This window comes from Elephantulus edwardii, unplaced genomic scaffold (assembly GCF_000299155.1).
Source record: "Elephantulus edwardii isolate Elephantulus edwardi_28Jun2011 unplaced genomic scaffold, EleEdw1.0 scaffold00063, whole genome shotgun sequence".
Lineage (NCBI taxonomy): Eukaryota > Metazoa > Chordata > Mammalia > Macroscelidea > Macroscelididae > Elephantulus > Elephantulus edwardii.
The window spans coordinates 7,253,369-7,270,010 of record NW_006399813.1 but is presented as its reverse complement, the minus strand read 5'-3'; the positions used below and the strand labels follow the sequence as shown (position 1 = coordinate 7,270,010).

At 37.4% G+C, this 16,642-nt stretch overlaps 1 protein-coding gene across 1 annotated transcript in view; it reads right to left on the bottom strand.

The window, feature by feature from the left end:
• C4BPA (complement component 4 binding protein, alpha) overlaps window positions 1-13,389 on the bottom strand; it is an 81,434-nt gene extending 68,045 nt beyond the window's left edge. The window contains exons 1-3 of the mRNA XM_006888001.1: window positions 13,233-13,389; window positions 11,956-12,138; window positions 10,810-10,909 (exon numbers count right to left, since the gene is read on the bottom strand). Coding sequence (XP_006888063.1) covers window positions 10,810-10,909; window positions 11,956-12,138; window positions 13,233-13,389 — 440 coding nt within the window. The remainder of the gene's footprint in view (window positions 1-10,809; window positions 10,910-11,955; window positions 12,139-13,232) is intronic.
• Window positions 13,390-16,642: the final 3,253 nt, after the last annotated feature.

Here is a 16,642-nt window from a genome sequence, read left to right as displayed (position 1 = left end):
TCTGCTGTCAGAGACCTCTCTAGAGTACGGAAGAGGAAAAATACCAGTCTGGATACTAAAGTGCACCTGATACAGGCCATGGTCTTCACAATTAGTTGTTTTGCATCAGAGAGCTGGACAATGACTAAAGATGAAAGTAGAAGAAATGATGCTTTTGAGTTGTGGTGCTGGACAAGAGTGTTGAACATATCATGGACTGCCAGGAGAATAAACAAGTCAGTTGTGGAGAAGGTGAAACCAAACTTCTCCCTGAAGGCAAGGATTTTGAAGCTCTCATACTGTGGGCACGTGGACAGAAGAAGGACATCATGCTTGGAAGGGTGGACAGACAGGAGAGAAAGACCTGGGATGAGATAGATTGATACAGTAACTGGAGAAATAGGATTAGGTCTGTCAGAGATGATGTGATTGGCTCTGGATGGGGCAGGATTCAGAGTTATACATAGGATCACTATGAGTCACAGGCGACTTGATGGTACACAACAAAAACAACAAAAACAAACTTTCTCCAATGTTTTATGATAACAAACAGAAAAAAAACATTGCTAATTTTGTTTCAAATTGTGCCATTATCAGAAAATCAACCTACAATGTAATTGGAACACTGAACCAATTGTTGTTTCCCATAATCCAAGAGTCTTTAGGCAATTTATTGCACACCAGAAACTTAAAGAAAATAGAGTTTTAAATATTATAGCTAGGGGGAAAAATAACTTCTTCATTTGTAAAGTTTCTTAACAAAGTTATTTTTCTAATTTATTCAAGAGATCAGTTTAAGAGCATTCATTGCCTCTGATTATTCCAATAAAAATGTGGTGGCACCTTTGTTCTGATCCTTCTCACTTTCCCTCTTGGGAAGTCATAAAATACAAGGAGGAAAGGAATAAGAACAACAATGTTATTGACCCAAACCTACATTTTTTCATATAAATGGGGGGAAGAAAATGAAATAATCAAAACTCATTTAAAATTGTACAAGTCTGTAAAAACACGAAGAAAAGACATGCATAATTGAACAACAAACTCCACATGTGAAATAAAATGCTGTAAGAAGGAGTAAGAGTCTACCAGTTGCAGATCTCAGGAAACACTGTCTGAACAGGGCACCTACCTTAAGTGGAAAGCTTAGTACTAAGTAAGAGCAAGTAAGTGAATATAGCTGGCTTGCAAAATACTCAGAAATATACTGGTAAAACTCGGAAAATTCCACAAAAAACCAATATATTTTCTAAACATTAACAGAAGGAAGTCATTGAGTTTCTAATCTGACTACCAGCTCTTCACTGTTCTACACCACAAAAATAATTGTAATGATTGATATAGGATAGTATAACGCACTCAGATATAAGAAATAGAAAAGTATTAGCACAGCAGTAATTAAAAAGAATCAAAAGAGCAGCAAAACTTTCCAACAAGCAAATTAAATATTTGCTCATTTGGTCTTCAACTCCTTAATTCTTTCATTCAATAATTTCATACATAAAAACTGTAATGTATATGCCAACATAATATTTTTTTAAGGTAAAAAGTAAAGATAGACACATTAGAAAGAAAGGGATGGACCCCTCTTCTTGAAAAGCAATATGGAGGAGAGGCTCAACATAACATTTTTAAATGTTTTTGAACTGGAACAAGCTGTTTGGCTTCTGAGATTCTGCAGCTGGTGTTCATGAGAGCCCAATTCCAAGACATGAGGTTGAAGTATGCTCACGCATAGCAATCAGTGGACGTGTGAGGAACACAATAGAAAAATCGGCTGAGCTTGAACATGCTCTTTCAGTACTGCCCGTCAAGCATGCACAGTTGTGTGGCTAAGGAGGGAGGGGTTATCGGCTTAAGAAGCAAGGAGTTGTGAGTGTCCCTGGCTGGTTGATTTGACTTAATCCCATGTGGTGTAAAAGGAGCACTGGTAACATGGGGAAGACTGAGTCTGATATCTACCTGCTTCATATAGGGGAACTGTCCCCATCAATAATGTCCATTGTACCAAACAAATAGCTACCTAGTCAGGCATGCCACACCCCACCCCCATGCTTCTGAACCTGTTTCTGTGAATTATTAGATACAGTGTTTGTCGCCAATTGACTCACAGACTTTATTTAGAGTTGCAGAGTTGATTAGGGAAATAAGTTGGGGGAGTGAAGGAGACAAAGGGTATAGTGAAAGTCCAGGTTTAATGAACAGCAGCGCCAAGACAGACTAACATCAAGACACAATTCCTCAATTACTTCAGACAACTTCTCAGTCAGCAAGTGGAAAATCTAGATTCAGTTCAGCAACACAAATAAACCTATGGTTTCCTCAATAATCCAGCAAGCTTTGTCTCATAAAAGTCACAAGTCAGCCCTTCTTTCCATTGTCTGGAAGCAAAACGTTTCACATCTCCATTTCTAGCATTCTGTCACACTATACTGTGTATACACAGTCTCTTCACAGTCTCACCAGTCTTGCCACAGTCTGGAAAGCATTCCCTCTTATATTGGTCCCATAGCTATTAATGATTTACAAGACCATATCTGCAGTTGAGGTAGCTGGAGGCAGTGTCTCCAGTGGAGGCTAACATAGTGCATAGGAAAGCCACTCTGAAAGTAATTTACTGATACCACATTGGGTCTAGGTTTGAGTGAGAAGACCAACTGGTCTGGAATGCAGGGAGAAATTTAGGCTCCTGAGCTAGCATCTCATGCCCATTTGAACCTAGCCAAAGATGGCTGGGGATGAGTTGACCAGAATTCAGATGAAGAAAACATGATTCATGCTGTGAGCTAGGGTCTATTGTTACAACCTGATGGCTTGCTCTAGATTGGTCATTGCTTGTCGATACAGATGCTCAATTTCAAAGTTGTACAGAGGATCCTTAAGGAAAAGAGACATGTTTGTTCTCTCAGAATACTGGTTTGAGAGGAATTAACTATCTAAAAGAAGGATTTTAGGGCCTGGGGCATGAAGTAGCTCATACTTTCATGAAAGTACTCATTAAGATGATTATAAGGGGTGGTGTGAATGTACGAAATGTAAATGAAAGACTGTATAAAATGCAATGTATATTCATGAAACATAATTTATATAACTGATAAAAGTATTAGTAAAAAAGAGAAAATTAAATATACACTTTCACAGCTTTAAATAAAAGTTTGTGAAGCAGTAAGAGAACTGTACATATACAGTTAAACGTCTTTATGTAATCAGTAAAACACAAGTAAATATCTTGCTGATAGTCTCTGCTTTAAGTCAAGATCCATTTTATGTTAATAATAGTCTTTATTCTATGATGTCTGCTGAATATAATCATATAAAAAAGCAATAAAAAATACCAAAACCCCACTCAGTATACTTAAGTAAGATTACTTATATTGTCATTGTCTATTAAACTTATTTTAAAGCTTCAATAACTAAATGGCTATTAAATTTATTGAAGAATATATAGACAGAACAATGGCATTGAATAAAATATCTAGAAATGGGCTCAGAATGGAAATATATATCATATTAAAGAGGTCTCTCTGACCAATAGTTTGAAGATGGATTTCTTAATATGATGTTGGGACAGTAAGAAGATCATATGGAAAAATTTAAGCTAGAAACTATATATTATTGTCTCCAAAGGAATCACAAGAAAACCATATGGAAATTTTCAGCTAACATCTACACCTTACGTTAAGAATTCCTACAAAGAGGAAAGAATAAAATAGATGAATGGGACACCTTCTAAGAATAAAATCCCTATGTACATCCAAAGCCTTCTCTAACACAGTAAAAAGGTAAGCCACAGCCTGGGAAAAAATATTTGGTAATGACATGTCTGAAAAGGGACTTAGCTAGAATTTAAAGAAGACTTGAGCACCGCAACAAGATAAAGGTAAACAACACAATTGCAAAATGGGCACAGGATATGAACAAACCACCAAAGAGACAAACAAACACATGAAGAAATGTTCAAAATCCCTAGCTCTAAGAGAGATGCAAATTAGAACAGCTATGAGATATCATTTCACCTTAGCAAGAATAGCAAAATTTAACAGAGCAGCAAATAACAAATGCTGGCAAGGTTGTGGAGAAACAGGAACCCTTATTCACTGTTAGTGTAAAATGGTGCAACCACTGTGGAAGGCAGTATGGCACTTTTTCAAAAAATTACAAATACAAGTACAGTTTGACCCGGCAATTCCACTACTGGGAATATACCCCAAAGAAACCATAATCGCCACCCAAGCAGATATATGCACACCCATGTTTATTGCTGCTTTGTTCACAATAGCAAAGAGTTGGAAACAACCCAAGTGCCCATCAAAAAATTAATGGATAGAGAAGCTGTGGTATAGTCACACAATGGAATACTATGCTGCATTGAAAAACAAGAAACTCATTAATTATTATACAAAATGGCTGACCTTGGAGGACATTGTGCTGGGTGAAATATCTCTGTCACAAAAGGACAAATACTGCATAATGTTACTGTTATAAAACAGGACTGACATAGGGGTTGGGGAGAAAGTCAGAAAAGAGGGGATAAATAATGTATACTGCTTTGAAACAGAAGAGGGAGAGAACTGTTTAAATGGAATATATGATTAGGTATTATTTGCATTACAAGAGTCCTGAATAAGAGCTGCATAATAAAGTGGACTGCGGAGGGGGAGAGAGAAAAAAATAATACTATCTAAAGAAGCTTTGAAGTCTATAAATTGACAACTTTGAAAGAAAAAAAATCAACACTTAAGACATTACAAAAACAAAACACGTAGCTCTCTATATACCATAAAGTAATACCAAAAAAAGGTGATTATTTAAAATTTTTACACTGTGACAACCTTTTTCATCACTATCTAAAATCCAGATGTTATATGAAAAATGTTCTTGTAGATGATTGCTGTAGAGTCGAGCACAAATCACAGTGACCCTATGAACAAAAAGCCTGAAGCCTTTCTATAACTTGCCAAGTATCAAAGTTCATAGAGTTTCTAGAGGCAAGTTGTTTAGAAATAGAAATGGATGTATTTGACAACATAAAAACAATTTTTTCTTGTGAAGAAACATGTGGCAATAAATCCACTAGTTCAGTGCCTTTGAATAAACCCACTGCTGGGTTTCAGAAGCTATAAATATTTATAAGATAGTACCCCATTCTCTCCTGCACAGCAACTGGTGGAATTGAACCACAACTTTTTGCCTAGGAGTCCAACGTGTTAAACACGATGCCACCAAGACTCCTTGTGACAACAGACAAATCAAAAGGAAAATAATCCTAACTAAAATGTTCAGCACAGTAAGAATACAGAGCAATCTAATCAATAAGAGGCAACATCATTCTCATCGGAGAAAGACTATAAACTTTTCCCTTACAATTAGGGACCAGGGAAGGATTCCCACTATCACCACTCCTTTTCAATACTGGAAGTTCTAGCTAGTGAAGTAAGGCATGAGAAGGAAATAAGAGGCATCCAAATTGGCAAAGAAGTGATAAAACTATCACTATATGTAGATGACATGATAGTAAACAGAACATTCCAAAGACTCAACAACAACAACAAAAGCTGTTAGACATTATAGACCAAGTGATAGGATACAAGATCAATATACAAAAGGCAGTGGGATTTCTCTACAGCAACAAAGAAAACATGGGAAACAAAATTAATAAAGCAATACTATTTACAATAGCCAACCACAATATTAAATAATTGGGAATAAGCTAGCTCGAGACACAAATGACTTTTATAAAGAAAACTATAAGGAAGCTCTGGTGGCCTAGTGGCAAGAAGCTGCACTGCAATCCTAGAGGCGCATGGTTCAAATCCACCAGATGCTCTGCTGGAGAAAGAGGGGCAAACCCCTCCTGTATCAGTCATATCCAATTTGACGGTACACACACAGAAAAATAATAAAATAAAATTTAAAAAAACAGAAAACTGTAGAACATTACTATAGTATTTAATATAAGATCTAACTAACTAGAAAAATATTCCCTGATCATGGGTAGGTAATCTTGCATAGTGAAAATGACGATTCCACCAAAAGGATAAAAGTTCAATGCAATCCAAACACAGACACCAAAATCATTTTTCTAAGAGATGGAAAATGCAATTTCCAGCGTCACTTGGAAAGAAAAGAGACCCAGAATAAGAAAAGCTCTTCTAAAATACAAAATTCTAATTGGAAGCATATCACTTCCTGATCTCAAAACCAACCTACTACACAGCTGAAGTAATCTAAACAGTATGGTTTGATATAACAACAGACATCAGTGGAATAGAATTGAGAATACTGAAATCAACCCATCAACTTGTGGTCAACTCATATTAGACAAAGTAATAAAACCTTTTAAATTGGGAAATGACAGTCTCTTCAACAATGGTACAACAAAACTAGTCATCTGCCTGCAGAAAACTGAAAAGGATCCACATCGTATATAATAAACAGCTCAAAGCACATCAGAGACCTAGCGGTAAAACCCTAAACCATAAAGATCATAAGAGACTAAATAGGGACAAAATTAAAAGTCTGGCCTACAGAACAAATAAGTTTGCAAACATAGCCAAAAATGCATAGCCTAAAGAAGATAAGATAGTCAAACAGGACCTTCTCAAAATCAAGAACATTCTCCAGTAGAGAAAAAAAGAAAGCCCACAGATCTGGGGTGGGGGGAAACATTTGGGAACAATATTTCAGATAAGGGTCTCGTAACTAAGTTTACAGAATGATACAGGGCCTCCACAAGAAAAAGACTGATAATCCAATCAAAACAGGCAAAAGATATGGAAAGACTCTTCACTAAGGAAGACATTCAGATGGCCAAAAAGCACATGAGGAAAAGTTCAAAACCACTAGCAATCAGAGAGATGAAAATTGAAACAGTGAGATATCATCTCACTCCAACAAAACAAAACAGCAAACAATAAAGGTTAGAGAAGATGTAGAGATATTGGAACTTATATACTACTAATGGAAATGTAAAATGGTACAACCACTATGAAAGGCTGTTTGGTATATATAAAACGAATCTTATTCTTACAAGTGGACCGATAGACAGCATCATGATGGATGAAGATATGGAAATTGCCAACAATTTCATCTTGCTTGGATCCACTATTAACAATCTTAGTATCAGCAGTTAGGAAATAAGGAGACACATTATACTGGGAGAATCTGCAATTAGGGACTTCTCCAAATTATTTTAAATTAGTGGACTTCAGTTTTTCCATATAGAAAAAGAGAAATTACAAATCATATCTCAAAATAAATTCTAACTCTTAATGGCTATAAAATAAAAAACAAAGGCTGTTGGGCATTTCCTCAAAAGATTGAATGTAGAAATCCCATATGAACTAGCTATTCTACTGCTAGGAATATATCCCAAAGAAATAAGAACTGAGACACAAAATTACATATGTGCACCTATGTTTGTAGCAGCATTAGTCATGATAGCAAGAAAATGAAAAGCAGTCCAAATGTCCATTAACAAATAAATGGACCGAGAAATTGTGGAATACATAGTATACTAAGTGGAATACTATGCAGCACTGTTGTTATTGTTGTTGTTGTTGTTAGGTGCCATTGAATTGTAGACGACTCATAGAGACCCTATGAACGAAAGACCTGAGCACTGTTCAAAGAGTTTCTGGAGGCAAGCCATATCGGAAACAGATGCCACTCCTTCTTCCAAGCTTGTTCTAATTGGGGAGCTCCATCAAACACTGTCCACCAAGGGTAACCATTCTCCTATTTGACACATCAGTGTCACAGTGTTTGGCATCACAGCAACCACGAGTTACTTCTGTATAGCAATGCACAGAGCAGTGCTATAGCATGTAGAAGAAAGTTTTACAAAAATTACACAACTGTGGAGAGGCTGGAGAGCATTTTGCTAAGTGAAATATCTGAGTCATGTAAGGGCAAACATTGCATAAAACCACTATTGTGAAAATAGGAAGATAACTGAGTAAGATATGTTTAAATATTTGAAAGGGTAAGGAGGAAAGTGGGCAGCAAAAATGGAAAGGAATAAAATAATCCCTGGGAAAGCAGAGGTTAGTGGAGGAGGGAGGGTGTAGTAATCAGAAAGATTTGATGGGGTGTGAAAAGATGGGGTAATAATAGACAGAGCAATGGTAAGTATATAAAATACATGTTTATAAAAAAACCACAAAGCACATGTACAAAAACCCACGATGTATATGAATGATTATGTGCAAACCAATAAAATTCTTTAAAAAAAAAAAATAAAGACTAATGTGTGCCCGAGGGAGCTCTTTTGGCCTAGTGACAAGAATCTGCACTGCAATCCCAAAGGCACACCGTTCAAGGGCACCAGCTGCTCTGTGGGAGAAGGATGGTCAATCTCCTCTGGTGTAATTAACAGCCTCTGAAAACCCATTGGAGGGTCAGCTATGGGTCAGTTTGAACTCTACAGTACACACAACATTGACAACAACAACTATATGTGCCTGATTCCCTTCCCCTCAAAAAAATATGGGTCTAGGGAGGAGAAAAAAAATACAATGTCAGAAACAAGGCCTAAATTCTAATGTATAAATCTTCTAAACTCTAATGTATGTATCCCCTAGGAATAAAGGAGAAAAAAAATGTAAAAGCTTAATAGAAAACAAAAGGTAGAATACATGACTAAATCCGTTATAAATGTCAATGTTTCTTAAACATATAAAACCATGTTCCATTTCACTCATAATAAGAATATACATTTAAAAAAAACACAACTATCATGGAATTTCTTTTTGTATCTTAAATCAGCAAAACCTTAAGAAGTTTGTTTTTGGTTTTTTGTTTGTTGGGTTTTGGGAGGTTTTTAAAAAAAAAGGTAACAATACTCTGTTGGACAATTTATGCAGAGGCCAATATTTCCACATTCTGAAACTGTAAAACACTTTGAGAGGGTAATTATGAAACAGATTTCAAAATTTCGTATATCAGCATTTTTTTACTTGGGAGTTCCTCTTCTGGGGTTTACAAATATAATTGCATATGTACAAAATGATATGATAGAAAATGCACAACAATCCACCAAAAAGATTGCTAAGCCAGGAGATATCAGAACCAATAGCCCCTGAATTGATTCTGACTGGAAACAGTCCTAGAGACAGAGGACAGAGAATGACACCATATTTTCAAGGCTTTTTGAAAACTGATTGCCAAATCCTTCCCCCCTAAAGAGATTGGTAGGTTCAAGCCATGGACCTTTTGGCAAGCAGCCAAGGTCTTAATCAATGCACCACCAGAGGTCCTTAGTACATTACATAACAAAATTCTTAGAAGTATAAAAATAAACCAATAATTAATTCCTTTTTGCACAAGCATGGAAAGATATCCAGAGTATATGATAATTGGAGAAAAAGGCAAGACACAAAACCGCATTTGTTATAACAAGTTGTTTTACAAACTTTCAATCAAATCACAATGAAAAGGAAATGGTTTACATTTGTTATCCAAAAAAGGGCAAAAATTAAAACACGTAGTTATTTTGTAAGTTTCATTTGTATAAGGAAGCACTAACCAGAAGAATGTCTATCTGTGTTTCATTGATTATGCAAAGGCATTTGACTGTGTGGATCATAACAAACTGTGGCTGACTCTGAGAAGAATGGGAATCCCAGAACATTTAATCATGCTAATGCGAAACCTATACTTGGACCAAGAGGCAGTCGTCAGAACAGAGCAGGGTAACACTGCATGGTTCAAAATTGGGAAGGGTGTACACCAGGGATGTGTCCTATCTCCATACCTTTTCAACCTGTATGTGGAGCAGATTATCTGAGAGGCTGGGCTCTATGAGGAGAAGTGTGGTGTCAGGATTGGTGGAAGATCAATTAATCTGCGTTATGCAGATGACACAACCCTGCTTACTGAAACTGAGGAGGATCTCATGCACTTACTGCAGAGGGTCAAGGACTGCAGCCTTCAGTATGGACTGAGGCTCAATGTCAAGAAGACAAAGATTCTCACCACTGGACCAATTGGTAGCATCAGGATGGATGGTGAAGAGAATGAGATTGTTCACAACTTCAGTTTGCTCGGCTCCATGGTCGACACTCTTGGCACCAGCAGCCAGGAAATCAAAAAATGAATTGTGATGGGAAAGTCTGCTGTTAGGGACCTCTCTAAAGGACTCAAGAGCAACGGTGTCTCTCTGGAGACTAAGGTGCACCTGATACAGGCCACGGTCTTTGCAATCACTTGTTATGCATCATAGAGTTGGACAATGACAAGGGAAAATAGAAGGAGAATTGATGCCTTTGAGCTGTGGTGTTGGAGAAGAGTACTGAATGTACCATGGACTGCCAAGAAAACAAACAGATTCATCCTGGAGAGGGTTAAACCAGGCTACTCCTTGGAGGCAAGGATTCTGGGGCTTTGTCTGACATACTTTGGACATGTTGTGAGGAGGGACAGGTCCTTGGAGAGGGACATTATGCTTGGGAGGGTGGAGGGACAGCGCAGGAGGGGAAGACCCTCTATGAGGTGGACTGATTCAGTGACTGGGGTAATCGGGATGGGTGTGTCAGAGGCAGTGCGATTGTCATAGGATAGAGCAGGGTTTAGGGCTGTTGTACATAGGGTCACTATGAGTCGCAAACGACTCGACAGCACATAACAACAACAACAATAAAAATATGCTTTAGAAGCAAGCAAACAAAAGAAGTAGATCCCAGTATGTGGTCAAGAAAGAGTAGGGACATTGTGATGGAAGTGAAAATTCTTTATGTGTACCTGTTCAAATCCTGAGATATCTGACTATACTAGGTATTATTAAAATTAATTTAAAACAAATATATTATTGCTGGACTATCTCATACTCACCCTTCTAAACAGCTGAATTCTATTTGTGACCCAAAAAAGAAATCTGTTTTAACATGCACTTGTCCATTAGATATATCTCCTGGGTTTCTGCAACGTTTTTCTGGAGAAAAGAATTAAAATTATGATTAGTGATTCTAAACACTCACAGATAGGAAAAAAATAAAATATGGACTGATTAGCTTCGACTTTTGCTTCCAGAAAGACCCAGGGGTTCTTAATCAAACTGATTTCTAGAAATTTGTCCTTGAGGGAAAAATGAATGCAAAATTTAATCTCTTTTTTTTCAGATACATTTTACCAATAGAGAAAAAAAGATGTTGCAACCCCAACCCAACTGCTCCATTGGATTAAGACTGTGGGCAATACAAATGGTCAGACCAAAAGGTTGGTGGTTGTAAGCCATCTAGAGACACCTTGGAAGGCAGGCCTGACAAAAAGCTTCCAAAAGTTCACAGCCTTGGAGCAGTTCTGCGCTGCACGTAGGAGGTTGACATGCATCGGAATTGACTTGACAGAAACTAATAAGGACAGCGAATCCTGGAGCCGTGTTCCAAGATCTAACATGTTGTCCTGGAAGCTTTTCACTCCTCAACTATTCTTTCAGCTATTCACTGATCTCCAAGTTGACTGACTGTCTGTACTTCCAACTCAGGCCACTGAAAATGCAATTCCATTGTCGAATGAAATAAAAATGAGAAGGTATCAATTCCATACCCTTATTACTGGAAAACCATCTCAAAATACATCCTCAATTGAGGAAGGACCATAGCAGACTCTGCCAAGCACAGCCAACATTTGGGGTGAGGTCAACAGGCTTTAAAATTTTTGTAAAATTGAATCTTTACAAAAGGCTTTCAGGATCTTAAAATCACGTTGTTGACTTAATTCTTAAAAGGATGGTTTGGAGAATAATTTTGTCAACAACAGATTGATGTTTCAAAGTCATTAACTCCTAATTTTTTCTCTTTTCTTTTTAAAAATGGGGTGTGTGTGTTTGTACACACACTGAAAACAGGACTCAACAAACTGGTTTCTTGGTGACCAACGATTCTCATTTGCCTTGAGGAAGCCATTGAGCTCCTGGGACAAGATTAAAAACAAAAAAAAAAAAAAGGAAAAATGAGAAAAATAGATACCATTACTTACTGGTGCAGAAGGTATCATAGCTCCAATGATTCCCACGTTTACATATAAGAGTCGTACTTGAGCTGGATCTACTGTAGCCAGGGCGACAGTTGTACTTCAGAATAGTTCCAACACTGTATTTTGTCTCATTCACTATGCTTACTGGAGTAGCGAACAATAAATCAGGTGGAGGATCACAATCACCTGGATGCCAAAATGACAAGAAGCACCAAAAGGTTCCGCTTCAAATACAATATCTCATTAGTGCAGGATTTTTACAAGAACCATGCTTTCCTCCTCTGCCATAACCCTTATATGACCCCAGTAGGTCATCAGTAGTACCAGATTGTGTCTAAATGATAATGGCAATAATGGTATAAATTATAATGACAAGAGGTTAAAATTTTTCATATCTCTTGTTATATAATCATGTTATTAGATACATGGAACAATTGACTTAAGATCAATGGGAGAGACATGCACTGCCTCAGCCTATCAGATTTTCTGGGGAGCTTTGGTGGTAGACTGGTAAGAAGCAGCATGACAATCCCAAAGGCATGCAGTTTGAATGCACCAGCTGCTCCAGCTGCTCTGAGAGTGAAGGGTGATCTCTTGATTTACTGCCTCTGAAAACTCACTGGAGGGTCAGCCACGAGTAGATTCCATTGTGTGAGCACACAACAAAAATCAGATTCTCTACACCTGCTGACCCAGACAGCATTCACACCAGATGACTCTACAATTCTGTCTCAACAAGAAGATAATGTGTTATTAATAATAACAATAATATATCACTGATTGCCTCAGAGAAGGAAATCTGGGTATCTGAGAGACAGATAAGAATGATATTTTAAATGTATTCTTTGGTACCTTCTAGATTTTTAATGATATGGAGAAGGAAGCATCTGGCACTTGGAACATGAAAACTTTACTTCTGCTTCCCTTGCAAAAAATCAAATTTCTTTTTCAGGAACCCAATAGAAATAAATATTTCCTCTCATCTGGATAAACACTTAACAGTGAATGTTGTTTGCTGTCAGGATAGTAAATAATACAGATTTGTTTCCAGTCATAGTTGGGAAACTTTATTGGAAATTCCTAGAGAGGAAATGGTAGGAGGAAATGTTTTGAAAATGACTTCTTTTATATGAAAACAAATTCCCCTAAATTTCAGTTTGTCAAGTAATCTTTCATTGCTAAAGCTGAATTTCTGCTGGAAGTTTAAGTATCTTAAAGATGAATGTGTGGATAGTTTCAACTGATTTGCTGCCAACCTCACTTTGTTCCTTGTTACTCACCGAGTGCAGTAACCAAGAGAGCTGCAAGTAGGATCATCTGGAACAGCGTTGGGTTACCAACTTTGCTGAGCTCAGAAAAAGACCAAACTCCCATTTTCTCTTTTCTATGAAAGGTCCAACTTGGAGATTTTGAGAGGAGCTTGTTAACCTGATGCATCTCTGATGGTTTCTTCTGCAGAGATAACTCAATTTAGTAAACAGTTGATTGGATTTCTATTTTTCAGAGAGTACTAGGATAGATGGTGTGGAGGTAATAGCCTAGAGTGGAAGAAAAGCCATGTGTACCAATGATCCAACACACCAGGCAGTGAGTTTTGGATGAAGCCCTCACAGAGGTCAACTCCTAATAGGGAAGTGGGAGGTTGCTTTGCCCATGAAGCAGCATCCAAGGTATTGCTTTAAAAGTTAGGGCAGGAGGAAAAAAAGTGTCTGTGGAATGAGTTAAAGAGGGGCCAGATTATAGCTATGTTCTAGTAGGATGTAAGGGCCAAGTTTAGGAAGAGTCCTATGGCAGATATGTTCAAAATAGATTGAAAGGAACAGAAAGAAGAGTCAAGGAGGTTAACTAAGATGATTTCAGCTGGTCATCTTACTGGTGAGCCGCAAAGATTACCTGAACAAGAGAATGGTAAGAAGTTAGAGAAAACAGAACGTATATGGGAGTATGAGAGGCAAGAAAATGATGAGATAGAGGCAAGCAGCTTGATTGCTATGGATGAGATGGGAAGTTCCCCATGGTAGCTGCCAAAAAATAAACTGTAAAGAAATAAAGCAATATGCTATTTTGAAAATAATACTTTGCAAACATATACACTGCATGTACATTTTAAAATCAGACTATTTTAAAACAAAAATCACTAAATTTCACTCTTTATTACTACTACTCCCGATCCTCACTGGTGAAAGTACTATATCCTAAACCTAAAGTTCAAATATTGCTCAAGGAAATATATGATGTTAACGCACAATGAAATATTAAATGCCATATTTAATCCTGATACCTTTGTTAGTTCCATATAGTTCTACACTATTCATCTTCCATGACGCATATTGTTGTTGCTGCTAGGTGCTATTGAGTTGAGTAGTGTTGAAAGCCATCATAGGAATAACAGATCTGAACCCTGTCCTAAACTTGTCATCTTCATCATCACTAACAGTTGAGACCATTGCCACAGTCAACTGTGTCAATGTATCTCATTGAAGGTTGTCCTACCTTCCCCCCCCCCTTTTAATAGCAGTATTTTATTTGTTGAAGAAAAAGTATGCTGTGGATTTTTCTTTAAATAATGGAGATATATAAGAGTGTATCTTTAAGTAATGGAGATATGCAAGAGTAATTTTTTATGGGAATGATTTTATGAAACACAATGTAAAAGAAACAATGTATGAAACAATGTAGACAAATTCTGTATGCAGAGCAATATAAAAGAAAACCTTTTTAAAAAAGTAGTATCATCAAGTGAATAACAACTATTCCATTGCCTTTGTGTTGGTTCTGACTCATAGTTCACCCTCCAGCAAATTTCTTTCTTTCTTTTTTTATATTCTTTTAAACTTACTTTTTTTTTATTTCAGTGAACATCTACAGAGAAGGTTATCCTATCTTTTGCCAGATGGTTGTCCATTTTTTGCCTTTCCAAGCATGCTGTCCCTTTCCAAGGAATAGCCTCTCCTAGCAATCTGATCAAACCATCCTTGCCTCTAAGGAATACTCTGGCTGCTTTTCTCTAGGATGTATTTGTTTGTTCTTTTGGCTGTTCATGGGATATTCAATACTCTTCTCTAGCACCACAACCCAAAGGCAGCATTTTTTCTCGTCATCATTATTCACTGTCTAGAGCTTGCTCTTGTTAAGTTTCTTTGAGTCACTTGGTACTCATAATGGCCCTATGTACAACAGCTATGAACCCTGCTCTATCCTGTGCCAACCTCATTATGTCCAACACACCTACCCCCATTACCTCAGTCACTGAAATCAGTCCATCTCATCCAAGGTCTTCTTTCTCTCTTACATTGTCCCTCCACACTCCAAACGATGATGTCCCTCTCCAAGGACTGATCCCTCCTTGCAACATGCCCAAATTAGGTCAGACAGAGCTTCAGAATCCTTGCCTCCAAGGAGCAGCCTGGTTTCACCTTCTCCAGGACAAACCTGTTTGTTCTCCTAGCAGTCTTTGGTATACTCAAAACTCCTCTCCAGCACTACAACTCAAAGGCATCAATTCTCCTATCATCCCTAGTCATTGTCCAGCTTTCCGAAGAGCTTGAATCAGGTGAAACTTAGTCATTAAACTGACATCACTGTTCTTCGGGGCTTTAAAGAGATCCCTGACAGAGGACTTACCCAGTGCAATATGTCTCCTAATCTCCTGACTGCTGGTATCAAGGGTGCTGATTGCAGTCCAGGTAAGATAAAATCACTGACAAATTCAATTGATCCAGTGGTGAAAATTTTTGCATTCTTGATGTTGAGATATAATCTATGTTGAAGACAGTAGTCCTTGATATTCTACAATGCTTGCTTTTCAGCAAGCAAGATTGTGTCATCTGCATAACCCAGGTTCTTGATGAGTTTTCCTCCAACTGTGATACCACATTCTTTTTAATAAAATATAGCTTTTCTAATGACTTGCTCAGTATACAAATTTGATAGATATGGAGAAACAACATAGCTCTGACACAGACCTTTCTGGATGTTATATCATGCAGTCTTTCCTTATCCCTTTTCAGACTACAGTTTCTTGATCTAAATACAAGTTTTTAATGAGTACAACTAAGTGTTCTGGGATTTGTATTCTTCTCAAAGTTAGTCATAGATTGTGATACACACAAATGCTTTTCCATAGTCAACAGAGCACAAATAGACATTCTTCTGGTATTCTCTGCTTTCAGCCAAGATCCATCTGACAACAGCAATGATATCCCTGGGGCTATGGCCTCCTCAACTAGCAGTTCTCTTTCAATGCACTATTCTAGTCAGTTTTGGGTCATCTTCAACAGAACTTGGATTGCTTATTATATTAATGATGTTATTGTTGATTGCTCTCAAGAATGACTCATAGCGACCCTATGAACAAAAGGCCTGAAGCCTTTCTATAACTATCGTCATTTATCAAAGTTCATAGAGTCAAAGAGTTTCATATTATTTGATAATTTGCACATTCTGTTGGATCTCTTTTCTTGGGAATGGGAATAAATATGGATTTCTTCCAGTCAGTTGAGGAAGTATCTGTATTCCAAAATTTCCGGCTCAAACTAGTGAACCTGTCAAGGGTTGCATCTGTTACTTGAAACATGTCAGTTGGTATCCCATTGATTTCTGGGACCTTATTTTTTTTTTTCCCAATGCCGGCACAGCTGGAATTTTTTCCCCCTCAACACTATTAGCTCTTTATCATATGCTACTTCTT